At 36.0% G+C, this 27,664-nt stretch overlaps 1 protein-coding gene across 5 annotated transcripts in view; it reads left to right on the forward strand.

Moving 5' to 3' along the window:
• SCAF11 (SR-related CTD associated factor 11) overlaps window positions 1-27,298 on the forward strand; it is a 76,870-nt gene extending 49,572 nt beyond the window's left edge. For 4 of the 5 annotated variants that reach the window (XM_034935989.3, XM_063593084.1, XM_063593085.1 and 1 more), the window contains 10 exons: window positions 1,145-1,209; window positions 11,949-12,007; window positions 12,169-12,278; window positions 13,218-13,319; window positions 14,843-14,949; window positions 17,591-20,308; window positions 21,375-21,721; window positions 23,297-23,515; window positions 23,867-23,986; window positions 24,255-27,298. In XM_034935989.3, the coding sequence (XP_034791880.1) occupies window positions 1,145-1,209; window positions 11,949-12,007; window positions 12,169-12,278; window positions 13,218-13,319; window positions 14,843-14,949; window positions 17,591-20,308; window positions 21,375-21,721; window positions 23,297-23,515; window positions 23,867-23,986; window positions 24,255-24,401 (3,994 nt within the window). In that variant the 3' untranslated portion in view covers window positions 24,402-27,298. The remainder of the gene's footprint in view (window positions 1-1,144; window positions 1,210-11,948; window positions 12,008-12,168; window positions 12,279-13,217; window positions 13,320-14,842; window positions 14,950-17,590; window positions 20,309-21,374; window positions 21,722-23,296; window positions 23,516-23,866; window positions 23,987-24,254) is intronic. The other variant, XM_034935990.3, reaches the window with a different exon arrangement.
• Window positions 27,299-27,664: the final 366 nt, after the last annotated feature.

Here is a 27,664-nt window from a genome sequence, read left to right on the forward strand (position 1 = left end):
TTGCCGACCAAGGCATAGCTTAACTATTTTTCCCAAGGTGGAAAATCTCTGTCAGCTGTTGGATATTTACATTATACTCTTTTTGGAGTCTTGGATGTTTTTAGTAGTCCTGTCATTCAGTCTTCTATTTACTGGATACTTGGTCTTCCAACACACAGACAAACTTCATTCAATTTTGCCTCTCCCTTCCAAAGCAATAAAACCCTGGGACCTCTCTGTTTCTGATACTTTTTACCAGTTCCAAAGAAGGCATTGCAGTGGTATTTTGTTTCTTGGTAGTGAACCTCCATTTTAAGTCATTGTAGAGAATGGTAACTGATTGAGGAGTGAAACTAATCATGCTTTCTTTGCTAGAATTTCCTAATGGTCCTTTTAAAAAAGACAATATCTGCTTACCTCTAGTCTGCGTGGCTCAATAGCCAGTCAGTCATGATCAGCCAGTAAGATTGTTGTTCAAAGACTGAGATGAGGCCAGACGTGGTGGCTCATGCCTGTAATCCCAGCACTTTGGGAGGCTGAGGGGGAGAATCGCTTGAGATCCGGGGTTTGAGACCAGCCTGGGCAACATAGTGAGACCTCGTGTCTAGTAAAAAAAATAATAATAAGAATAAGAATAAAAAATATATTAGCCAGGCATGGTAGCTTACACCTGTAATTCCAGCACTTAGGGAGGCCAAGGCGGGAGGATCACTTGAGCCCAGGAGTTCAAGAACAGCCTCAGGAGCAAAGGGAAACTCTCTGCAAAAATAGAAAAAATTAACCTGACAAGGTGGTGCATGCCTGTAGTCCCAGCTACTCAGTAGGCTGAGCTGGGAGGATTGCTTCTGCCCAGGAGGTCAAGACTGCAGTGAGCCGTGATTGCACCACAACAGTCCAGCCTGGGTGTCAGCAAAATCCTGTCTCAAAAAAAAAAAAAAAAAAGACTGAGATAATACAACTCAATAGATATTAAAACCTAACTTGACATTCTAATATCTCATAGGAGTCTTTGAGAATATCCTTAAACCATTTACCAGATTTCAGCATAGTTACCAAAATCAGTGCATGATAGATTTCATTTTGATGGAGGAGAATGAGTTGAAAATAAGTGAGCAAAATAACAGTTTTTTTCTTAATTCTTTCCTGTCTTTATTGATGTTTACAGAAGAAAAGCCATCGTAAGAGAAGATCTATTAAGTGCAAAAGTTTGTGACTTGAAGTGGATACATAGTAAGTTACTTTTTGCTTGTGTATTCTACCTTTTTTTTGTTGTTTTTTAATTTAATGGTTGTGTCAGAGTTCTCATCAGTAACACTTCAGGCTGGAAAATAGTCCTCAGAACTCTGTACATTGTGTTAAATCCTACATAAATTTTGTTTTCATGGAGCAATTTATACTGTTTTCTGCCCCTTTTTTCCTTCTTGCTCCTCTTAAAAGGGGTGTGTGTGTGCGTGTGTTGGGAGAAAAGAGTGTTTCACAATTTCTTGGTGTTGACCAGCTCATACTGTGGCCTTATTCCACCCATTAGTGCAGAAGTCCTTGGGGGAGATGAGATTAAATACCTTGTGGGCCAGTTACTGTAAGCAGTAGCAAAGGAAGACTGTGACAGCAAGAAAGTAATTCACAGTTCCTGAAGGAAATTGTAGTTTGGCCTCTAGCCTTACTTCTAATTTGAAACTTTAGAAATAAAGCACCTCTAACATATTTATCTACATGAGCAGTTAAATATTCCTGTCTTCTGTTTTTGTCTGGTACATGATTTTCTAATACACAGGAAGGCTTTGCAGCAGAGCCTGAATAAAAATGACAACATCCATAGTTCTTTGTGACTCCTCCTTGGGGGTTCAGGCTGTTTATTCTGTCCCAAAGAACATCTTACTATGATCTGTTTGTAAGCAAGGAGGTGGGCATTTATTTTCCGGACTAAGTCACAGTGAATTTCCACTTACAGCTAGAACTAGTGAATTAGTGAGCTGTGAAAGAATTAATTTATTGTTTTAAAAAGTGAATAACTTCATTTTTTATGCACTATGAATACCAAGTTGTTGGTTTTTTGTTGGCTTTGTTTTTGATTAGAATTAATATGATCCCTCAGGTTAGACTTACAGATTAACAAACGTTCTGCCTTTGAAATTTTACTGTTAAAGTGAAATTGAAGCAAAAGTTGTTTTGATCTCTGGACTTCTGTGGTTAAAAAGGCATTTTTCTTTTGTCAGCTTTAGATATGAAAACAGTCTTTGCTTTTCTATGTCATTGCATTCTTTTTTTATGAATAGCATTTGCTTGCCAATTCTAAGAACCAATATAAAATTTACTGCTGAGGAAGATTAAATGATGTTACAGATTTGCTCTAGATAATTTGGCCCACTAAATTATGCTAGTCTTAGTTTTAAGACCACTGACAACTGTAATTTTCTTAAAGTGTTTATCTCTTGCCTGGGCTCATTTTTAGAAGGTGAAACACAGGAAAATCTTAAATACCATATGCTTCAGTATAGTAAAGCTCATTTATAAGCATCTATGATTAATTCTGATTTGAGATTTTGTTTTACTGTTTAGAATGTGGCATATTAGACTGGATAGCTATTTTAAAATTATAATGAGGAAAAAAACAATTTCTGCCAGAAGGTTAGCATTGTCTAAGGCCTGTAACTCAATGCTGTATCTACTTAAGATGCCTGAAGTCATTTGTTTGGTTTAGGATAGGCAGAAATACTCATTATACTTTGAGTGGGTAATACAAGAGTGCTGATGCTGAGGTAATTATGAGCAAATGTCTTCACTGACCAACCTGGACTGATTTGAAGGGAACTGGGTATGGTAGTTACCCCTTGTCCATGGGGGATATGTTCCAAGTAGATGCCTGAAACTACAGATAGTACCAAACTCTGTGTATATTTTGTTTTTTCCTATATGTACATACCCATGATAAAGTTTAATTTATAAATTAGGTGGTGGAAAGATTAACAATAATGAATAATAATATAGAACAATTATAACAATATACTGTAATAAAAGTTAGGTGAGCGTGGGCTCTCTCAAAATTTCTTATTGTACTTACTCTTCTTACTCTTCTTGTGATGAAGGTAGAGTGACACAAGATTTCATCATGTTATTCAGAATGGTGTACAATTTAAAACTTAAGAATTGTTTGTATCTGGAATTTTCCACTTAATATTTTTGGGCTGCATTTGACCACAGGTAACTGAAACTGCAGAAAGAGACACCATGAATAAGGGGGGACCACTTTACTCATGGATTATCCATTTCGTTATTAATAGTTTTGCTGTGATGTTACTTTTTACTAGGGAAATTTGATAAGTCTAACATGGTCAGTTTTTCTTCCTATATTGAAATAGATTATTTATTGGATGAAGCAGCTTATATTTAGATATTACATTTGATGAAAATTATTCAGGTTTAAATTCTAGATTCATACTCAATACGTACTCAGTATTGGATGTTCATACTCGGAGAAGCAAAAGGGAATTGAGATCACTCATACATTCAACAAATACCTAACTATACTGAGCACAGTGACTCTTAGGGATATAGTAGTGAACAAAAACAACAAAGTGCTTGTCAATGGGATCTTCTCGTAGACAAACGCAAATATAAATATATATAAAACAGGCGGTAATAAATGCTTTAAAGAAGAATAAAGCTGGGTAAAAGGTTAAAGGGTGATGACATTGTGGAGATGACACTTTATTTAAAGTGTTAGGGAAACCCTCTTGAATAAAGATATATTTGAGCAGTGACCTTCAAGAAGTAAGAAGATAAGCCATGAAGATATCTCAGGGAATCTTGTTTGGGGCAAGGGAACAGCAAGTGTAAAAGCCTGAGACAGGAATATTCTTGGAATGTCTCCAAAGAATAGCAAGGAGGTTAGTGTGGCTAGAATGACTGAATTAGGTAGATGGAGGAGAAAGAGTAAGACATAAGGGGAGATCATTTAGGGCCAGTGTGAGCTAGGGAGTGTTTTCAGGAGTAACGTGATCTGGTACATTTTAAAAGGATTACTCTGGCTGTGAAGGGAAGAAAATCATAGACGAATAAGAGTAGAAGTGGAAATTGACTATTTAGGTGGCTTTTTTCTTTTTTGTTCTTTTTATTTTAGGTGACGTTTTTCTAGGCCACAAATTGTAGTGGCTTGGGCCAAGGAGATATTAGTGGAGATGATGAGAAGTGGTTCCATTCTGCATGTACCATTGATCCTTGAAAACACAAGAGTTAGGGGTACCCCTGCACAGTCAAAAATCAGTGTATTACTTTTGACTGCCTCAGAACTTGACTACTAATAGCCTGCTGTTGACTGGAAACCTTACAGATAACATAAACAGTTGATAAACACATTTTATATGTTATATGTATTATATACAGTATTCCTACAGTAAAGTAAGCTGGAGAAAGAATGTTAATTAAGAAATCATAAGGATGAGAAAATACATTTACTGTTCATTGAGCAGAAGTGGATCATCATAAAGGTCTTTGTCCTTGTCTTCACATTGAGTGGGCTAAGGAAGAGAAGGGGTTGGTCTTGCTGTCTTGGATGGCAATGGCAGAAAAGGTGGAAGGGGAGGCAGGAGAGGCAAGCACACTCAGTGTAACTTTTATTGAAAAACATTGATGAATAAGCAGACCCATGGAGTTCAAACACATGTTGTTCAAGGGTCAACTGCATCGTACTTGAAAGATGAAGCTAACAGGATTCATTGATGGATTGGATATAGGCTACAAGAAAGAAGGAAGTCAGGGTTGACTACAAGGTCTTGACCTAAGGAACTGGTAAAATAGGAGTTGCCAGTTACTGAAATGGGGAAGGCTGGTGGGAGAACGTTTGGGAGGGTATAATGAAGAATTCTCTTTTGGAAGTAGAATGGTGGTGGTTTTTGGGAGCGGGGAAAATAGGGAGATGTTTGTCAAGGGATTCAGAGGTTCAGTTATGCAAGATGAATAAATTCTGGATACCTAATGTATAGATGTACAGCAGTGTGGATATAATTAATAATGGTGTATTGTACACTTGAAATTTGCCAAGCCAGTAGATCTTGTGTTCTCACTACAAGAAAAAGGGAGAATGGTAACTGTGAGGTGATGCATATGTTTAGTTTGTGGTGATTATTTTCACAATGTGTACATATATCAGAACATTAAGTAGTATACCTTAAATATATACAATTTTTGTCAATTGTACCTCAATAAAGATGACAGGCAAATTCGTTTTTCGATAAGTAAGGTGCCTACGACCATAGAGATGCTCTGAAGAAATTGTATATTTGCATTTCATGTACAAATAAGATCTACTCATCTTCATGTTATTTTAATGGTGAACAGTTTGTGTCGATATATGTTTATTTATGCTTGACTCCTCAGTTAAATTGATGGTTTCTTCCAGTTGTCATTTCTTTTCTCACTCTTGAGTTCAGGCAGAATGTTTAAGACTAATGATGATCAGAAATAAGATTGAGGCAACGTGGCGAAACCCACCTCTACAAAAAATACAAAAATTAGCCAAGTGTGGTGATACACACCTGTAGTCCCAGCTACTCGGGAGGCTGAGGTGGGAGGATCACCTGAGCCTGGGGAAGTTGAGGCTGCAGGTGAGTCATGATCATGCCACCGCACTCCAGCGTGGGCGCCAGAGTAAGACCCTTTCTCAAAAGAATAAATAAAAGGAAATAAGACTGAAAAGGAAGATTGCTATGCAAGTAGACACAATTAAAAGTTTTTTTCATTGAGATACAATGCGGTGAAACTGTTTTAGATAAACTAACCTGGTTAAAGTATTCCAAAAGGATGGGAAGCCAAGTAATCTGTTAGAAAGTTTCTAAAGATGTCAAAAGAGGAGGTTAATAAGATAACTCTGTCTTCTGAGATTATGTATTAACATCATTTTGTAAAGTCTTTTTTAAAAGGCTAAATGTCTTGTCCGAGATCACATTGCTAATAATTGGAGCCACCAGAATTTGATCCAGTCTTCTGACTCTATATCCAATGCCACTTTCTACTACAAAATAATACCAAAGCATGATATTGTTAGTGTTAACGACCTTAATTAAGCCTCTCACTTTATGGTTGTCTGCAACCTTTGTAACTGAAATTATTGCCATTCTGATGGATCTTGTTTGGATGTACTTTTGAGCTCAAAAATAATTTTTAATGTAAAATTAGTTCTCTTTCATTTTGATAGCAGAATGTCTGCTCCCCACTTATCAGTTAACTGTGATTTTTTTTTTCCTTCAGGCTAAAGGTCATAAATCATAGCTGTAAGATTAGAACCTTTAAGAGTTTTTGCCTTTAATTTGGACATTTCTTTTGTTTTTAATTTTTCTTTTAATTTTCACATTTCTTATGAGGTTTCTTAGACAGTATTTATTAACAAACTGACTAATTAGAAGACTAAGAGAACCTGTAAGTGTAACTTGGAATTATTGCAAAGTTTAGGGGCAGAAATGAGCCTGTCATGCAACAGAAAAGACAGCTTGTATCCTTAAATGTTGACATTTGATGACTAAGCAAGGAACCAAGAGACAAAGTCACGAAGGTAGAGTTAGTGGGGGATTGTGCAAATTGAATACATCTTTATTTACCCAGTTACACTGAACAGAAACCATGATATAGCCTAAGGATAATTTAAATTTCTTTTTATAAAAGAACTACTTGAGAAACTGTTGTCTGTCTCTTTATCTAGGATTGATTGGTTAGATTTTAGAAGCAACTCTACTTAGCTTAGGCTTCTTGTTTTCTTATTTATTTATTTATTTATTTGAGATGGAGTTTCGGTCTTGTTGCCCAGGCTAGAGTGCAATGGCACGATCTCGGCTCACTGCAACCTCCGCCTCCTGGGTTCAAACAATTCTTCTGTCTCAGCCTCCCAGGTAGCTGGGATTACAGGCATGCGCCACCATGCCCAGCTACTTTTGTATTTTTAGTAGAGACGGGGGAATTTCACCATGTTGGTCAGGCTGGTCTCAAACTCCTGACCTCAAATGATCTGCCCGTCTCGGCCTCCCAAAGTGCTGGGATTACAGGCGTGAACCACTGCACCTGGCCAAACTTCTTTAATTTCTTAAAGTTTTGTGAAGCAGGATGGGACTGTTCTTTAAACATAGGTGTGTGACTTTCTATCTGAAGTCGTTTGTTATACAGTAATCAAACTAATGAATAGAGCTTGTGAAGTTGCGAATTCTTATATCTTGATTAGAGATTATTATAGCCTATAAATATAGTATACTATTAGTTAAAACTTCAGCAGGTCTAATAGATGGTTTTACTGGAAGTCAAGCCCCTTGAGTTTTGTACAGTTTTTACCATTAAAACACCTGTGACTTTAGTAAAATTATATAAACTGTCTAGTTTTCTCATATAATGAAGATGATGTTGCCACACTAGAGGTATAGTGAAAGGTTAGACAGCAAACCTATTAGCAAATTTGTTGAGGAAATATCACTTTCTTTCTTCTGTCATACTAGATAACTGAATTATACATTTTTGTTTTTAATCTCCTTTATGTTCACTTTGTTTCTTGGAATGAACATTAATCTTTGGTTTGGGATAGTAGTTTATAATTGTTATAGTTTACAGACAGAATCTCCCTTTCAGGCATTTCTTAATGTAGTACTTCTTTAAGTACATACTAGATCCATCTAATTATGTCTTTATTAAACTTTGGAATCAATTAGTCAGACTTTAATTGGATGCCTGCCAAGTACTGGGTTCTAAGCTCAGAGCCTTTATTATACTTGTTTGGATCGTAGAAAAGGATGTTTTCATGAAACATCCTTTCAGATTAGTGTTTCATGAAACATGTTTAGGGATATGCTGAATTAACATAAATAAAACAAGGTTCTAGTTAAGCATAGCAGATTGAGTACTTGTTTAATGCTGTGATCCCTCTCATCCCAAATCTCTACTAAAATGACAATAAAGGAATGAAAGAAAAGTGTGTTTTTTGTTTGTTTGTTTGTTTGTTTTTTGAGATGCAGTCTCGCTCTTGTCACCCAGGCTGGAGTACAGTGACACAATCTCAGCTTACTGCAACCTCCGCCTCCCAGGTTCAAGTGAGTCTACTGCCTTAGCCTCCTGAGTAGCTGGGATTACAGGTGCCCGCCATCATGCCCGGCTAATTTTGGTATTTTTAGTAGAGCGGGGTTTCACCATGTTGGCCAGGCTGGTCTCGAACTCCTGACCTCAGGTGATCCGCCAACCTCGGCCTCCCAGAGTGCTGGGATTACAGTTGTGAGCCACTGTGCCTGGCCGGAAAGAAGAGTTTTAAGCCACAAAGTTTAAGCCACAAAGACAAGAAAGCTGGAGAGAGGGGGACAGCACATAAGTGTCCACAAAATAGAAAGTAAAACAGTATGAGGGGGATGGTAAATTGTCTTAGCAGAAAGCTGATACATAGACATTTCATGGGAAGAATGGAGTTAAGAATCTCAAGACAGTACACATACCATCAAACCTTAGCAAGTTGAGTTTGGAGGCCTCCATTATCTGTGAAGGCAGAGATATGGGGTGGTTTTAGAAAACAGAATTGGTTAAAAATTTTTAGATCCTGAAGATTCCTGGCTGTGGGTAGAGGAAGGGGAGTACCCAATGAAAGACTGGAGATTTACTCTCTAAAATGAGTATTTGAACCAGATTTAAACTTCAGCATAAATGATGGTACAGGAAACAACAGAGAGGGAAATTAAGTCAAATGATGAGGCTTCTAGTCCTCTACCTAAGAGCATTTTTCAAAGCACTGGCAGTCTTGATTATTATAATTTTCCAAAGTAGGAAATAAGGGACATCTTTTGGAAAACTGACTTGCCCAAAAGAAAAGACTTAAAGATAATGTCATTTGAGAGTCTCCCAATGAAGTAACCAGATGTCTGCTTGATCACCCTACAGTGAAACACATTAGCTGAAAGGCTCTGACCACCCATCTACACTATTTTCAATCAATATTTTAGTGTCCCGCAAACAATCAAGGATCTCCAGATGTTTGAGGGAAATCAACATAATAGAGATCAAAACAAAGACAAAAGCAACCTGATGGGACAGACCCAATGCTGAAAAATAGGGAATAACTTTAAAAAACTTAATATCCTCAAAGCCTGAAAGAAGGGATATTTTATCAATGATACAAGAAAAATAATATTTAAGAAAAAGCTTTTAGAAGTTAAAAATATTACAGCAAAAATACAAAAATTCAACAGGAGTAGAAGATAAGTTCTTAAGTCTCAAAGTAGGACTAAAAAAGAGATGATAGGATATTCATTTAAGAGATTCAATATCGAATAATAAAATTTCAGGAAGGAAAAATGCAAAAATTTATTTTTAAAAAAGTAATACAAAGGAAATTTTTTCCGTAATAGTAGAGCACAGGTGTCCAGATATGAAGAAATAATATAATACTTAGTAAATGAAAAAAAAAATCATACCAAATACTTCATAAAGTTCTAGAAGTCTGAGGATGACAAGAGAGAGAGTAAAAACAGACCACATAGAGGATTGGGGTTACAGAGTGTCATCAACAATAGTTGGAGTAGTGAAGCAATGCCTTGAAAACTCTAGGGAAAATAATTACTAACCTAGACAATTCTATAACCTATCAAACTATCCATCGTGCACTAACTCAGAATTCCCACCCTTTTCCACTTCTGCTGGAGGATGTATGTGTATACTTCACTAAATGAGGTAGTAAATGGAAGAACAATGTGAGATTCAGAAAATGAGTTCCAACTCAGGAAAAGATTAAACAGGACAAAGAGGATTATTGGGATAATGACAAAGGACAATCCCAGAATGACTATTGAACAGCAGCTTTGAGAGTTACCAGTTCATATTGGACCAGGACAAAGAAAGAGTTTTGCCAGGAGAGTGGGGAACAAACTTTATGGATGAGTTGTTGTGTTTGAGTGTATTAAACTCAGATTTATACTTTTGTTGTAGTTAGCTAAATTAATGATGGATAATAAGGAAGAAAAGGAAAAGAGAAAACAAAGACATTATTAACCCTAGGAAAATACCTGAAGCTGGCTGGGCGTGGTGGCTCATGCCTGTAATCCCAGCACTTTGGGAGGCCGAAGTGGGTGGATCACCTGAGGTCAGGAGTTCAAGACCAGCTTCACCAATATGGTGAAACCCCATCTCTACTAAAAATACCAAAATTAGCCGGGCGTGGTGGTGTGCGCCTGTAGTCCCAGCTGCTCAGGAGGCCAAGACAGGAGAATTGCTTGAACCTGGGAGGCAGAGGTTGCAGTCAGCCGAGATTGTGGCACTGCACTCCAGCCTGGCCAACAAAGCGAGATTCTGTCTCAAAAAAACAAAAAAAACAAAAAAAAAAACACACATAGAGTAGTATAAGGGTGTTATTTAGTAATAAAGAAGTAAATGTTAGAAGAAGCAGCCAAAGGATTTGATGAGTGCTTCGGGGAAGCAGAAATCAAGAGTGGGTATTTCCATAATTTTTCTTTATAAGTTTGGAAGTACTGTTTGACATCTTAAAGTATGTACATGCATTACTTTGATAAAAATTAAATGAAAGGCGTATCACTGCCCACCAAAAACAGACAAGCAGGGTGGATTTGTGAAACGATCTTCAGGAAACCACAATTTAGACAAATTCACCAGTATCGAATACTTCAGAGATTGCCATTGAAGCTGCTCAGTAATTACCTGAGAATTACCCAGAAATATGTGAAACAGCTTTTGAACTGGATTTTCACATGTAGCATTGCTCAGAGAAAACTAACAGTTCTTTCAGTAGAGAGCATTTTATCTAATGATGGCTTTCTAAGATAGGTTTCCAAATGAAAGAATGCTATGTAAACACTACATACTCGTTAAGTGTTGAGTGAATGCAACCTGAAACAAAACAACTCAGCATCCTTAGGGCATAAAAGACACTATGTAGGTATAGCACAGCAATTCTATGTCTAGCTGAAGGAACATGGTTATTTCTAAGAGTGTTATCTGTGTACCTACCACACATTTTTACTTCTTGCCTCTTAAGCCATTTTAAAAAATCAGTGTATCATCTTTTAGATATAGATTTTCAAAGGGGTAAGGCAGTAAGTTCCGGAACTCAGCCTGTTCGCCTTCCACTAGCATTGAAATTACATTTGTTACAGTAGTTCTGAGAGGGACTTGTGCAAAACCAAACAGCTGTTGTATAATAACTAAAAAGGAAATTAGTATGCTATTAAGTAGAAAGTAGGCTATTACCAACTGAACTAACAGAAGTAAACCAAAATACATATGATCTTGCATTGCAGGAAACAAGCCTCCTAGTTAGTGTGATTTATTTTGAACAATGTCAATAGGCCCTTTGTGAGGCAAGCAAGGGGGAAAATTAAAAGGCAGTTGTCATATGCACTGTGGACAAGTCATAAGCAATGCAGCCACCAACGTTGTAACAGAAAGCTGTTTCAGTCAGCACATCTACTTTTCCCTCTTAGTATAAAATTGGAAGGAAAGAACATACCTGAAGTGGGTGCCAGTGGCTAAATGGTAATTTATGGTTAACAAGAGCTGATGGCCCCAGGCCACCTAGTCAGCCCCTACTTGAGATAGCTACCTGTTTTCTAGATGATAGCTGGAAAAGAAATGTTAAGTGTATTATTGATATTAAATAGCTTGACTTCTTGTGTATACCTTTTGTTACAAGATAGTTTAAGTTTGCATAAGGTAGCAGAAAATGTTGATTAGAATTTTAACTCATATGTTGTAAACATAGCAGGTTTGACATACTTCACCCAGTTTCTGTATTGTGGCCTTTTATATTTTACTTGTAGTAGTAGCTTAACAAGGTAAGATGAAATCAGCATTTGGGAAAATTGTGTAAAAAATTGTGTATTATTTGAAATACAGCTTTTCTACGTATTTCAACCCTTGCCAATGTGCTGGTATCGATGCTGGTTTACAGCCTTTTAAATAAAAATTAATACAAGGTAACCAAGTCCTTTTATGTCTTTGTACAGGAAACTCTTTATACAGTGAAACAGGAGGAAAGAAAAATGCAGCAATAAAGATAAATAAGGTTTGTTGAAACCAAGAAAAATCTTTTTCTTAGATGATAACACTTTAGGGTTATTTAGTCCATAAATAACCAGTGCTTCAGGTGTATCAATATATTTAAGTATACCTATTATTTACCTGTTATTTATTTGCTGTTTCACTAACTACTTTTTACTTTTCTAGCCTCAGAGATCAAATTGGAGTACAAATCAGTGCTTCAGAAATTTTTTCTCCAATATGTTTTCTTCTGTTAGCCACTCTGGAGAATCTTCCTTTACCTATAGAGCTTATTGGTTAGTATTTTCTACTTTTAATTTATGCTGTTTATACTTGATGTTTAATAATTATTAACTTTTGCTAGAAATTTAAACTCTGGGCCCAATAAAAACTGAAAGGCCCACCTGGTTTTTTTGCTTTAGTTTTTTTTGGGGGGGGGGAAGGTAAACTAGCTCTAGCAAAGAGAAAACCTGTTAATTTTGGGAGCTTCTCTATTGTGCAGTGATTGCCTATGCCAGTGTGCTTTGTTTTCATTAATAAGTTGTTCTATATAAGCTGTTTATATGATAGAGAAGTAGCTTTTTTATTAGCTTGTGGGGATGTTACCTAAAGAAGAACCCTTTTACAGCTGATCCATTCATCTTTGAATCCTAGTGACTGGCATGTAGATACTAAGTTGATATTTATGGAATTTGAAGATTAAATTGAGGCTTTAAAATCACGTACAGTTAGTTGAGCCAGCAGCACAGAATAAGATTGTGTGATTTAATTTTAGAACTTGGCAAGGTACCAAGAAAAAAAATTATGTCTAAGTAGGCTTTTGAAAAGCTGAACTATACCCATTTTTGGTTGCAGTCATCTTACCCTACTTTATTTTCTTCTTTTGTCTTAGGCTTAGTTTCAAGTAGGAAACTATTGCACCTAGAATTTCTTCCTTTCAATAATGAGGATATTACTCTGACTTGACTTTATTTAAAAAATTCTGTCACTTAAGATAGAAATTCAAGGGTTATTTTTAACAATAATATAAATACAACTCTGATTTGCAATATAAAAATTGTACTTATTTTAGGAATGAGTTTATTTTGAAAGTGTTTAAATAGAAAAGAGCTCACATTCTTGTAAGTGTGATTCATAATGCCAGGTACAAAAACGACTGCTATTTGTACGACCTAATTGTTTTTTTGAACCTAAAATTGTGAGATTCTGATGAAGGTCTAAAATTTATCTTTTAGTACAGAATTTATAGAAGCCAGTGAAATCAGTGCATTGATTAGGCAGAAGAGACATGAACTGGAATTGTCATGGTTTCCTGATACATTACCTGGAATTGGAAGGTAAAAATAAAAAATTATTTACTCAGGTGTTTACATGCTAACATGAACAAGATAGCATTAGTACTTAAGTACAAGGGTACCTTATTCAATTGTTATTTTCCTAAGGAAGTTTTGTGCAAATTAAACTTTGGTGTTTCAAATGCCCAATAAAGATTGCTATATAAAGGACCCCTTAGAAAGTAAAGAATCATTAATTTATCTGTTTAACAAGTATAGCTGTGTATATGCTAGATTTATTTAAAAGGGAGAGAACCTGAATATTAAGATTTATTGTTAGTAATACATCTGTCATCATTCCTCTACTCTTCTCCCGTTCCAGTCTTTACCTGCATGCTGTCAGCTGAATCACGCTTTTACCATATTCCTCTCCTCAAAAATGTTTTTCTAAATAACTATTTGATCAAGTGCCTACTCTACCCTGGCACTCATGACTTTCTGTAATCTAGTTTTTTATTTCTTAGTTTATTCCTGAAGCTACTAAGATGGTGCTAGATATACAATATATACTTAAATCAAGCTCCTAAGTAAAGATTAGGGTCACTGCCTGAGTTTTATATTAATTCCTATAACATATTATGACTTTATTTTATATGTTACTATAATATAGTTCTGTATAGGGCATTCACCCTCTAGGAATGATGGCAGAACATAATAGAAGTCAGATGAAGAAGTCCAGATGTATGTATTATGAAACCCTTGTTTATAGTTACATATTTTTATACATGTACAAGTTACATTTTTTTTTTCCATGCTTCTCCTACTCCAGAATCTCACCTTATACTGAATCAGATAGTCTTTTGTTAGGAGACCTAAATGAATAAGAAAAAGAAAGCCGAGAAGTGGTTTGGGTTTGAATGGAGAAAATTTGAAGGAGGGGGTCTTAACAGGTCTCTAGGGACACTGAGAACTTTGAAGAACCATCACCAGGTCGAGGAATTTTAGAATATAACATAGTGGTATAAATCAGTTCCTTGGTTGCCTGGAAAGGAGGGAGAAGGATACAAAGGAGTGTGAGGACACTTTCTAGGGGGGCAGAAATGTTCTCTTTCTTGATTGGGGTGGTGGTTAACACAGACATATATATATATATATATATGCACACACTTTGGTCAAAAGTTAGCAAATGTATGCTTAAAGTCTGAATTTTATGTTGAATTACACCTCAAAGTTGATTTTTTTTTTTAGAGTAGTGAAGAACATGATGAAAGCTGGAAAAATTCTTGACAAAATACTACATAAATTATTTCAAAGAGAAACATCTGTGTTAAGTTGCTTTCATCTTTTCTTTGCCATGAATTTATCAGAAAAACATACTTTTAAAGGTTTTTTTCTGAATTTTAGCCAATTGGTAGCTATCTTTAGACAAGGAGTAACCTTGAATTTACATTTTTAGCTATTTGGGCAAAAAACATTTAAGCACTGTATTTTAATATTGCTAACCTGATTTAGAGAATTAATACTTTTAAATTGGTGGTTTAATTTTTTAAACCATTTAAACAAAAATGTCTTTATTATGTTTTCAGAATTGGTTTTATACCCTGGAATGTTGAAACAGAAGTCCTTCCTCTCATTTCTTCTGTGTTGCCAAGAACTATTTTTCCAACAAGTACCATATCTTTCGAACATTTGGGTAAAGTTTGTGAAATCATTTTCTATTTTAAAAATTATTATTATTAGTTTCTTCCAGTTTCATAAAAATGTGTGTTCGATGACTTAGAAAAGCTGTAAAGTAAGGCATGGTAACTTGTAAATACGTCTATAAATATTTGGACAATGAATTAACTTTAGAATTGCTTCAACTAGAGTGTATGTATATATAGATAGATAGATACATAGTCTCTCCATATATCTATATACACACACAGTGGAATATTATTCTGCCACAAAAAGAAGGAAATCTTGTTTGTGCCAACATGGATGAACCTGGAGGACATTAGGCTAAGTGAATAAGGCAGGCACAGAAAGGCAAATAACCACATGATCTCACTTATATGTGGAATCTAAAAAAGTTGATCTCGTAGAACTAGATTGTAGATTAGGGGGTGGGGTAGGTGTGATGGGGTGGAGGTTGTTGGTCAGAGGATACAGTTTCAGCTGGATAGAATAAGTTCTAAAGATCGATTGTGAAACGTGATGACTATAATAATACAGTTGACCCTTGAACAACATAGGTTTTAACTGGGTGGCGACATTATACATGAATTTAAAAATATATATATATCGGAAAATGTTTGGAGATTTGCAACACTGAAAAAACAGAAAAATCGCATAACCTATAAATAGTGAAAAAAATTAAGAAAAAGGTATGTCATTAATGCATAAAATATATGTAGGTACTAGTCTATTTCATCATTTACTACCATAAAATATATACAAATCTATGATAACAAGTTAAAATTTATCAAAACATATACACACTCAAACCACATGGTTTCACCATTTGCAGTCATAAGAAATGTAAACAGCTGTAAGGATACAGTATTAAATCATAGCTGTGTAAAATTAAATATAGTACATATTTACCAGTGTAACAATTTTTGTGGCCGCCACCTGTTGCTATTCTGGTGTACTCAAGTGTTGTGAATGTCTGGGAGGTTGAGGCTACAATGAGCCATGATTGCACCACTGCACTCCAGCCCGTGCAACAGAACAACAGCCTGTCTCAAAAAAAAAAAAAAAAAAAAAAAAACCACACAATGCAAAACTTGGTTTAATGTAATCATCTCCATGTGAGCATTTGTCTTTCTAATAGATTGCATATCACAGTAAAAAGTGATCTCTTGCAGTGCATGCGTATTTTTCATAGAGTTTAGTGCAATACTGTAAACCTTGAGTAACACCTTTGGGACCCCATAAGTGCCATTAGTGATGTAGGAAGTGCTCCCAAGAAGCAAAGTTATGGCTTTATAAGAAGAAGTTTAATTCCTTGATAGGAACAGATTGAGATCTATAGCTGCAGTTGCCTGCCATTTCAGACAGATGATTCATCTTGTAAACAAATGATATAAACTTAGGGTATCAATAAATACAGTACAGCATTATAATGTATTTTCTCTTATGATTTTTGTAATAACCTTTTCTTTAGCTTCTTTTATTGTAAGAATACAGTATGTAACACATAACATAAAAAATATGTTAATTCACTGTTATCAGTAAGGAGTCTGGTGAATAACAGTTAAGTTTTGGGGAGTAAAAACTGTGCCAATTTTTGACTGTGTTGGGGGTTGGTGCTCCTAATCCCTGTGTTGTTAAAGGGTCAACTATATTGTATTTTTGAAAATTGCTAGAGAGTGGACGTAAAGTGTTCTCACTAAACAAATTATAACTATGTGAGGTAGTGCATATATTAAGTAGCTAGATTTGGTCATTCCACAATGTATATGTACTTCAAAACATCATGTTGTACATGGTAAACACAGTTTTATCTGTCAGTCAGTTTTAAAAATAAAAAATATTCCAACTAGAAACTCTGTTGTAGTTTTTGAAATTACAACTTGGAGGCTTTGAGGAACTGATTAGAAGTCTCCTTTCTGTTTCAGGCTTTCATATCCAAACCATAGATCTTTAGAAGTAACATCTGTTAATTAATTATTAATAAATAGTTTGAGTCTTTATTAATTCATGGATAACTTGACCATTTTCTCTCTCCTTTTGCTTAGATAATCCCAGATCATGGCCGGGCACAGTAGCTCACGCCTGTATTCCCAGCAGTTTGGGAGGCCGAGGCAGGCAGATCACTTGAACTCAGGAGTTTGAGACCAGCTTGGGCAACATGGCAAAACCCTGTCTCTATTAAAAATACAAAAATTAGCTGGGCATGGTAGTGCATGCCTGTAGTCCCAGCTACCTGGGAGGCTGAGGTGGGAGGATCGCTTGAGCCTGGGAGGTTGAGGCTTCTGTGAGCGATGATTGCTCCAGTGATCACGCCATTGCACTCCAGCCTGGGTGACAGAGTGAGACCCTGTCTCCAAAAAAAAAAAAAAAAATTAAGCAAGTAGCAGTTACAAGACCAAAAGTTATTTTCCTTTTTTTCTCTATAAAATTGCCCACTTGGACCAAATCTAGTTATAACTTATTTCAGTGTCATTAAGAAAGTTGATGAATACATCATATTACTCAGATGTTAGTAGCTATGCATTTATCAATAGTTTTATTTATAAGTATTTAGTTTCACTCTGTTGCAGACTATTTTATGCTAAAATTAGCTAAAGCCAAATTACTATTTCTTAAAACATATTTTTTACTTTTTTTTTTTTTTTAAATATTATTAGGTACTTCTTGCAAGGGATATGCATTGGCACATACTCAAGAAGGGGAAGAAAAGAAGCAAACTTCTGGTACATCAAATACCAGAGGATCAAGACGAAAACCTGCAATGACAACTCCTACAAGGAGGTCTACACGTAACACAAGAGCTGAAACAGCCAGTCAGTCTCAGAGATCCCCAATATCAGACAATTCTGGGTGTGATGCCCCAGGTAACAGTAATCCATCTTTAAGTGTTCCCTCTTCAGCTGAGTCAGAAAAGCAAACAAGACAGGCTCCAAAACGGAAGTCTGTAAGAAGAGGAAGAAAACCACCTTTACTGAAAAAGAAACTTCGGAGCTCTGTAGCTGCCCCTGAAAAATCATCTTCCAATGATTCAGTAGATGAAGAAACAGCAGAATCTGACACATCACCTGTGTTAGAAAAAGAGCACCAACCAGATGTAGACAGTAGTAACATTTGTACTGTGCAGACTCATGTAGAAAACCAGTCTGCTAATTGCTTGAAAAGTTGCAATGAGCAAATAGAAGAAAGTGAGAAGCATACTGCAAATTATGATACAGAGGAAAGAGTAGAATCTTCATCTTCTGAGTCTTGTGCTCAAGATCTTCCTGTGCTAGTTGGTGAGGAAGGGGAAGTTAAAAAACTCGAGAATACAGGTATAGAGGCTAATGTTTTGTGTTTGGAAAGTGAGATTTCTGAAAATATTCTTGAAAAAGGAGGTGATCCATTGGAAAAGCAAGACCAGATATCTGGACTTTCACAATCAGAGGTAAAGACAGATGTATGTACAGTTCATCTTCCAAATGATTTTCCTACATGTTTAACATCTGAAAGCAAAGTGTACCAACCTGTATCTTGTCCCCTAAGTGACTTATCTGAAAATGTAGAGTCAGTGGTTAATGAAGAAAAAATGACAGAGAGTTCCATAGTAGAAATTACTGAACATAAAGATTTTACACTAAAAACAGAGGAGCTTATAGAGAGCCCCAAGTTAGAATCTTCTGGGGGTGAAATTATACAGACAGTGGACAGACAATCTGTTAAGAGCCCAGAGGTTCAATTGCTTGGGCATGTTGAAACTGAAGATGTAGAAATAATTGCAACATGTGATACTTTTGGGAATGAAGATTTCAATAATATTCAAGACTCTGAAAATAACTTACTAAAAAATAATCTTCTGAGCACCAAATTGGAAAAATCTTTAGAAGAAAAAAATGAATCGCTGACCGAACATCCTAGATCTACAGAGTTGCCTAAAACACACATTGAACAGATTCAGAAGCATTTTAGTGAGGACAACAATGAAATGATACCTATGGAGTGTGATTCATTTTGCAGTGACCAAAATGAATCTGAAGTTGAACCATCTGTAAATGCTGATCTTAAACAAATGAATGAAAATTCTGTGACACACCGTTCTGAAAATAATATGCCGTCTTCTGATCTTGCAGATGAAAAGGTTGAAACTGTTTCTCAACCATCTGAAAGCCCAAAAGATACCATAGATAAAGCCAAAAAGCCTCGTACTCGAAGATCTAGATTTCATTCTCCATCTACAACTTGGTCACCCAACAAAGACACTCCACAAGAAAAGAAGCGGCCCCAGTCTCCATCTCCCAGAAGAGAAACTGGGAAAGAAAGCAGGAAGTCTCAATCACCATCTCCTAAGAATGAGTCAGCCAGAGGCCGGAAAAAATCCCGTTCTCAGTCCCCAAAAAAAGATATTGCAAGAGAAAGGAGGCAATCTCAGTCTCGGTCTCCAAAAAGGGATACTACTAGGGAAAGCAGAAGATCTGAATCACTGTCCCCAAGAAGAGAAACTTCTAGAGAGAACAAAAGATCTCAGCCAAGAGTGAAAGATTCTTCCCCAGGAGAAAAATCCAGGTCCCAGAGCAGAGAACGAGAAAGTGATAGAGATGGGCAGAGGAGAGAGAGAGAAAGGAGAACCAGAAAGTGGTCTAGGTCCAGATCTCATTCTAGGTCCCCCTCAAGATGTAGAACAAAAAGTAAGAGTTCATCGTTTGGTAGAATTGACAGAGATAGTTACCCTCCCCGGTGGAAGGGAAGATGGGCAAATGATGGTTGGAGATGTCCACGAGGAAATGATCGGTACAGAAAGAATGACCCAGAGAAACAGAATGAAAATACAAGAAAAGAAAAAAATGACATCCATCTAGATGCTGATGATCCAAATTCTGCTGACAAACATAGAAATGACTGTCCCAATTGGATAACAGAAAAAATAAACTCTGGGCCTGATCCAAGAACCAGAAATCCAGAAAAGTTGAAAGAGTCTCATTGGGAAGAAAATAGAAATGAAAATTCAGGAAATTCTTGGAATAAAAACTTTGGTTCTGGTTGGGTATCTAACCGTGGTAGAGGCAGAGGCAACCGTGGCAGAGGCACTTACAGAAGTAGTTTTGCCTATAAAGATCAGAATGAAAATCGGTGGCAAAATCGAAAACCCCTCTCAGGGAATTCAAACAGTTCAGGGAGTGAATCTTTCAAGTTTGTGGAACAGCAATCCTATAAGCGAAAAAGTGAACAGGAGTTCTCATTTGATACACCAGCAGATAGATCTGGATGGACATCTGCATCCAGCTGGGCCGTGAGAAAGACTTTGCCAGCAGATGTACAAAACTACTATTCACGACGAGGCAGAAATTCTTCAGGTCCACAGTCTGGATGGATGAAACAAGAGGAGGAAACATCTGGACAGGGTAATGTATTCTTGTTGGTTTATTGATACTGTTTTATTTGAGGAATTATAAATTTAATATGTTATTTGTATGAGTTGAAATGATCCTTATTTGTAGTTTTTATAATAAGCTGAACCTTAGTTGTTTACAAGTCACTTTGCATTATATAAATATATATACACGTACGTTTATCTACATAAGTATATTATTAATGCTACCTCTGCTCCAAACCTTGCCAAAGACTTAAATATTTTCAGCACTGTTTGCTACAGTAGAAGAGTTTGGGATATTCCTATGCAGGATTTAACCTCTAATTTGTTTATTTCAGATATGTACACTTTTAATTTTTTTGATAATTATTCTCATACAAATAAAATAAGCCATTGTTTTAATAGTAAAGATTTATATTTCCTTGTTTTTTTTCTTGTTAAGAACATTGCAAGAAAAAGGCTGTTGAAGATGTAAAAATTGAATAACCTTATAATTTAGTAGTTAAATTTTATGTGATTTTTTTTTTAACTAGTCAGTTTCTTGAGCTACTGATTGTTGATGTATGTTTTGCATGAACTTATTCTTAAAAATATTTTCAGGTGAATGTTTGTTTTGTTTTTCGAGATGGAGTTTCTCTGTTGTTGCCCAGGCTGGAGTGCAATGGCATGATCTTTGCTCACTGCAACCTCCACCTCCTGGGTTCAAGCGATTCTCCAGCCTCCCGAATAGCTGGGATTACAGGTGCTCACCACCACGCCTGGCTAATTTTTGTATTTTTTTAGTAGAGACGGGGTTTCACCATGTTGGCCAGGCTGCTCTCGAACACCTGACCTCAGGTGATCTGCCCGCCTTGGCCTCCCAAAGTGCTGGGATTACAGGCTTGAGCCACCGTGCCTCGCCAAATGTTTTCTTTCATTAGAAAGTCAGTCCACATTATTTAGAAATGACAGGATTAAATTAAGCAATTGGAGATTGGTATTGGTATACTGAGCCTATTAATTGCTATTTAATTTTACTGTAACCAGTGGTTCTTTGTTTCTCTGTCTAAAGAGATTTATAACATGATTTTTTTCACAAGCTTTTTTTCTTTTGATAGATTCTAGCCTAAAAGACCAAACAAACCAGCAAGTTGATGGTTCTCAGCTACCTATAAATATGATGCAACCGCAAATGAATGTAATGCAGCAACAAATGAATGTACAACACCAGCCTATGAATATCTTCCCATATCCAGTGGGTGTTCATGCTCCTTTGATGAACATCCAACGCAATCCATTTAACATTCATCCTCAGCTACCCTTGCATCTCCACACAGGAGTGCCCCTCATGCAGGTAGCCACTCCTACCAGTGTATCTCAGGGACTACCACCACCACCACCCCCTCCCCCACCATCCCAACAAGTCAACTACATTGCTTCACAACCAGATGGAAAGCAATTGCAGGTATGTTTTTAGCAACTCAAGTTTAATCAATATAGCCATTGTAAACATTTAGCTGTTCATGACAGATGTTCAAAAAAAGGCATCCTGGCATTCAAAAACAATTGTTTATTTGATTTCAGTTATGGTAAACCTTCATAATCCCTCTTTCACTATCCTTCTCAAAACCCCCCAACTCCCAAATTAGAAAATTAATTAAATACTTATTACCAAATCCAAGCTACATATATGCTGTTACTTATATCTGAACAGGATTTTTTTTTTCATATTAAGTAAACCAAATTATAAGCCAAATTAGAATCGAGTGGTGGGTGCTTTACATTTTTCCCCTGTTTTGCACTGTTTAGGGGGTATATGGGGACGGTGGGAACTAGTGATTAAGTACTGTGATGAAGCTTTTATTGTCTTGTTCAGACAAACACTGGATAAAGCTGTTTATTATCCATTACCATCTGTGTTTCATTTTCATTAATTTATCATGCTAAAAAGAAAGGAGAAGTGCCTCTGTGAGACATAGAAAATTTGAATAATTTGCAAACAATTTGTTGCTTATAATTTTATGACTGCCTTTTAAAAATTTTAGAATCCTAGGCCGGGCATGGTGGCTCACGCCTGTTATCCCAGCACCTTGTGAGGCCCAGGTGGGTGAATCACGAGGTCAGGATCAGCCTGGCCAACATGGTGAAACCCTGCCTCTACTAAAAATACAAAAATTAGCCGGGTGTGGTGGCAAGCGCCTGTAATCCCAGCTACTAAGGAGGTTGAGGCAGGAGAATTGCTTGAACCCAGGAGGCGGAGGTTGCAGTGAGCCGAGATTGCACCACTGCACTCCAGCCTGGGTGACAGAGCAAGACTCTGTCTCGAAAAAAAAAAAAATACAAAAATTAGCCAGGCGCGGTGATGCATGCCTGTAATCCCAGCTACTCGGAGGCTGAGGCTCAAGAATCACTTGAACCTGGTAGTCGGAGATTGCAGTGAGCCAAGATCGCGCCACTGCACTCCAGCCTGGGAGACAGAGTGAGACTTCGTCTCTAAATAAATAATTAATTAATTAAAATAAAATAAAATAAATAGAATCCTGACAGTAAGATAGAGTTGAAGGAATAGGGAAATTGGATTTTAGTATTTGGGATCTTAATCTTTTTCTCCTGTCAACTTACTGCAAGCCTTTTTTCTCCTGTCAACTTACTACAAGCCATTTGACTTTACTGCCTTATTTTTTCCAGGCTTTAAAGTGAGGGCACTTTAATATTCGTTAATATTCCTAAAGATCCTTGCAGGAAAGATATAATTCTTTAAATGCTATTCTCCTCCTTGTGTTTAGTGTTGCTTTCAAAATGTTACAATACATATATATAATTTAAAAGTCATCTTGACATATCTAAATAAGGCCCCATTTAAGAATGTTACTCATTTTTCTTTAAAGGGCCCTTTAGATATAATTACCTGAAATACGCATTTTTCTTTAGTACTAAGGTTGGTTTGCTTTGTGTTTTTTAATGTTATTTCCAATGCATCACTAAAAGACTTCTATCGAGTACAAGTAATTCATTAACTGATGATAACTCTTTAAAACAGGGTATTCCTAGTTCTTCTCATGTAAGTAATAACATGAGTACACCAGTTTTGCCTGCTCCGACAGCAGCCCCAGGAAATACGGGAATGGTTCAGGGACCAAGTTCTGGTAATACTTCGTCATCAAGTCACAGCAAAGCCTCTAATGCTGCTGTAAAATTGGCAGAAAGCAAAGTAAGTGTTGCAGTGGAAGCCAGCGCAGATAGCTCGAAGACAGACAAGGCAAGTTCAAGGTTGAGAGCAACCTTCATAATTCTGTATATGATAAAGGAGAAAAAATATCAACTTTTTATTGTATGAGTGGTGAAGGGAATTTCTTATTGGCCGTCTAAATGCCATTATTATTTGAAGGATTCTCTCTAGATGTGTTGATGTCCAGTAAATTACTGGTAATATTTTATAATTGTTTTTAGAAATGTTTGATATGTTTTAGTAAATAAACTGTTTTATATTTGTCACGTTAATAGTTGGAGAGTCTCATTGTAAATATGAAGTATTCTCAATTTCTTGTTTGGGATTTTGTGAGAGCAATATGACTGGCAAATAATAAATTATACGTTTTCTTCTCGTCAGAAATTGCAAATTCAAGAAAAAGCAGCACAAGAGGTAAAATTGGCCATCAAGCCATTTTACCAAAATAAAGATATCACCAAGGAAGAATATAAAGAAATTGTACGGAAAGCAGTAGATAAAGTAAGTTATGGCTTTAGTGGAGTATGTGCACGTTGTTTTGAACCACCTCTGTTTTAATAAATGAATGCTGAAGTTTAATTAAAATAATAAAAGCTAGCTCCTACTAATTCCTGTCTACTTTTTTGCCTTTTGATTAGTTTGTGTGAGATAATGAAACATGAAAATAAGTCTGGTTATCTCTTTGGGGTTGTTTTTCACAAAGCTTTCTATTTTGGCTTTAATCCCTTTAAGCATGAAAAAAGTTTACCCGCCACCCCTTTTTTCTTAGGTTTGTCATAGTAAGAGTGGAGAAGTAAATTCTACTAAAGTGGCAAATCTGGTTAAAGCCTATGTAGACAAATACAAATATTCACGGAAGGGGAGCCAAAAGAAAACTCTGGAAGAACCTGTGTCTACTGAAAAAAACATAGGCTGAAATGGGGAACGCTGTCAAGGACATTATCAGGATATCTGCAAAGTGCAATTTCAACATGTACCATTAACTGAAAATCATACATAACTGTGATTGAAATTTGGTTTTGATAAAATTATTTTTTTAACATAGGATATGATGTTTTGTTCTAAATAAATATAGGTCTGCACTGCAACTTCTGTATCCTTCCTTGCCCTCCACCCTCCCCTACAAAATTCAAGGGAAGGTAAAGGGTTTAAAGGAATGTGCATCTTTACTAGGACTGTGTTATAGTGTGGATACTGGAAAATGTATAGCTTTTTGATTAGGGCAATGGAGTGCATAAATTAGAAACTTCTAAGTGCACTGGTTTTCAAAGAGATATATATAATGCATTTATTCTGTCAGGTTAAAATATAAAGTATGATCTTTATGATTTTTTCCCTCTAATTATAGAAAGTTAAATAATGTATTACCATGAAAAATGTTTCTAATATTAAATAGAACATATCAGTTGCAAAGTTCCTAATGTGTATTTTTAAAGCACATATCTGAATAAATTGCCTAGATAGAAAAAAAATTATCACATGAGTAAAATTTAGTGTTCAAAACATTGAGACACTCTTCACTTATTGTATGACCAAATAAAGGTTATGCTGCTTGTTTTTCTTTTGTGCCTTTGTTTACCCCTAATTGAGATGAGCAGTTTGACTTACTAGATTACAACTTTGGCAGTTCAAAGTCTTTGTTGAAGACTTTGAGGAAAAAGATTTGGAAAAATTGTTGACTTTCGGCCGGGCATGATGGCTCACGCCTGTAATCCCAGCACTTTGGGAGGCCGAGGTGGCGGATCACCTGAGGTCAGGAGTTCGAGACCAGCCTGGCCAACATGGTGAAATCCCGTCTCTACTAAAAATACAAAAATTAGCCAGGCGTGCTGGTGGGCGCCTGTAATCCCAGCTATGCGGGAGGCTGAGGCAGGAGAATCAGTTGAACCCGGGAGGCGGGGGTTGCAGTGAGCCGAGACCATGCCATTGCACTCCAGCCTGGGCAACAGGAGCAAATCTCCGTCTCAAAAAGAAGAAAAAAAAAGTGTTGACTTTGTAGAAATTATGTTCTTTCATAGTATCTTCTTCTACCCGTTGCAGACGATAAATTATTTGTGCCAATTCGAGAATTGCTGTTAGGCTGTTATCCTCCCTTCCTTGGGGCTAAGAATTACAAGACTCATGGCACTGGCGTAAAGTTATTGTTTATCTAATCACTGATGAAATATTTTCACACTTGAAAATCCCCAAATGCTTTACAATGAATGAAGTGTTAATTTGGTGACCAGGTGGTAGCCATTAGCCATGTTGCAAAATTCTAGACAGTAAAACCTGTGTTTTAGAAACGGAGTCCTGGTTAGCCTTTCAGGGATTAGGGATTTGGGGTTTTTTTTTTTTCTCTTTTTAATACTAGAATATCTCAGTTTTTATAAAAGGTAAGTTTAAAATGTTTATTGTGCCATTATTTTAACTGGCATCTTGAAAGAACAGTGGGTTTTCTCCATGATAAACTGATTCCAGTAAGAATTTTCAGTACATACCAAGTACCTGGAAAGTTCTTCAGATAAGTTAATAGATCCAAGGAGATACATGCCTCAGTGAGATAAACTGACCTTTTTACTAGCTAAACTATTTAGCCAGAGCAATACTCTGTAGAACTGTGCTTTTCTAAAGTAAAGATTATCTGTTTCTCAATTTTATGTGCATAATACTTTTCCTGGTGCTAGCTTTGATAGGCAAAATATTTTGAAATGTTGGCCCCATAATGATTGTGCTAGTTCATAAGCTTTGTTGTTATGAGTGTAATCAAAAATATTTCCAAGCAGTTTTTGACCTTTATTCTACATTTCTGGGCATTTGTAATATGGTATTCTACTGGTATATATTTTTAAAGTTTGCGTTTAGATTATGGTAAAGAAATTTCAAGCATATTTCTTCTAATAAAGTATTAAGACAGTGTTTCAGAATATCAAGGCACACCTCCTTAGTTGTTTTAGATTAGAACTCTAGAAACAATTTTGTGAACGTTCAAAGTATTTTGAGTTAAGCCTAAGCTGATTAATCACACAATACATACTTTTCCTGCATTTTCTTTCAGTGACATTTGAGAATTGGGTGACATTTTAAAATGTGTTTTATACCATTTAGCTTTTGCAAACAAGTTCTAAAGTTTTGGAGAAAAAGTGATGTGGTCAAGAGTTGAAGTCTCATATATCTTTAGTAGCACTCCCATGAATTATTTCCATGACAGTAACAAGTGTGTGTTCCATATCTGATTTGGGGCACTGGTTAGACTGCATTAATAGCTACTTGATTAGAATTCAAACTTTTAAAATTTTGAAATGTTTAAGAATGTATTAGAAAATGCATGCTTTATGTTGAAAAAAATACATTGCTTTAATATTCCTCATTCTTGAGTTCTTTAAGAAATTTATGTTAATTTTGCATGGGCACAAACTTAATCAGAAACATTTTGTGGAGTTACATTTCCTCTTATTATCAAGGTTCAGTATTGATCTTTGAAACCTTGGTCCCTTTAACTTACTAGTCACATTGACCAATGTTTTATAGAAATGCCTAGAATTTTGAGACTAATAGTAGTTATCCATTAACATTCCAAAAGTTTTGTGCTTTTTAAAATTTGTTTTGGTAATTATCACATTTTTTTCTCTTACCTTCCTTTAAATGGCCACAGTGTGTACTGCTGGAATGTTCCATCCAAAAGATGTAGCTTCAGAAGCACAGTGATTGCCCCAGGGTCCATGAGATATTGTTTGTATTATGAAGTTGGAGTGCTGTCTACTGAAATTATACTCTTAAATAAATATGTATGTAGTGTGTAATATTTTCTAATAAATTCTTTTGATAAACTAATGTCTTTAACATTTTATTATTAAGGTTCCAGGGGAATGGTGACTTTTCAATTATAATCCCTTACAAACGTGTTGAAGTGTTACTTGGATTTGTACCAGTCATTCGCATCATGGTTACATAATACCCAAGCTCTAAAGCAAGCTTAGAGTTAGCTATAAGCATATATTTTAATGGCATTTTCCCCTGATTACATAATTATTGTAAGAAATTAGAAAAACTTTAGTAAATGTGTAAAAGAAGAGACTGTAAAAGGAGAAAAATCACCTGTAATCCTACCAAAGGTAATAACTAATGCCAAGCAAACTGCACATAATATGTTGTAACCTTTCATTTTCACTTGACATACTGAGAATTTTCCATTTTAGT

The sequence above is a fragment of the Pan paniscus genome, chromosome 10 (assembly GCF_029289425.2).
Source record: "Pan paniscus chromosome 10, NHGRI_mPanPan1-v2.0_pri, whole genome shotgun sequence".
Classification (NCBI taxonomy): domain Eukaryota; kingdom Metazoa; phylum Chordata; class Mammalia; order Primates; family Hominidae; genus Pan; species Pan paniscus.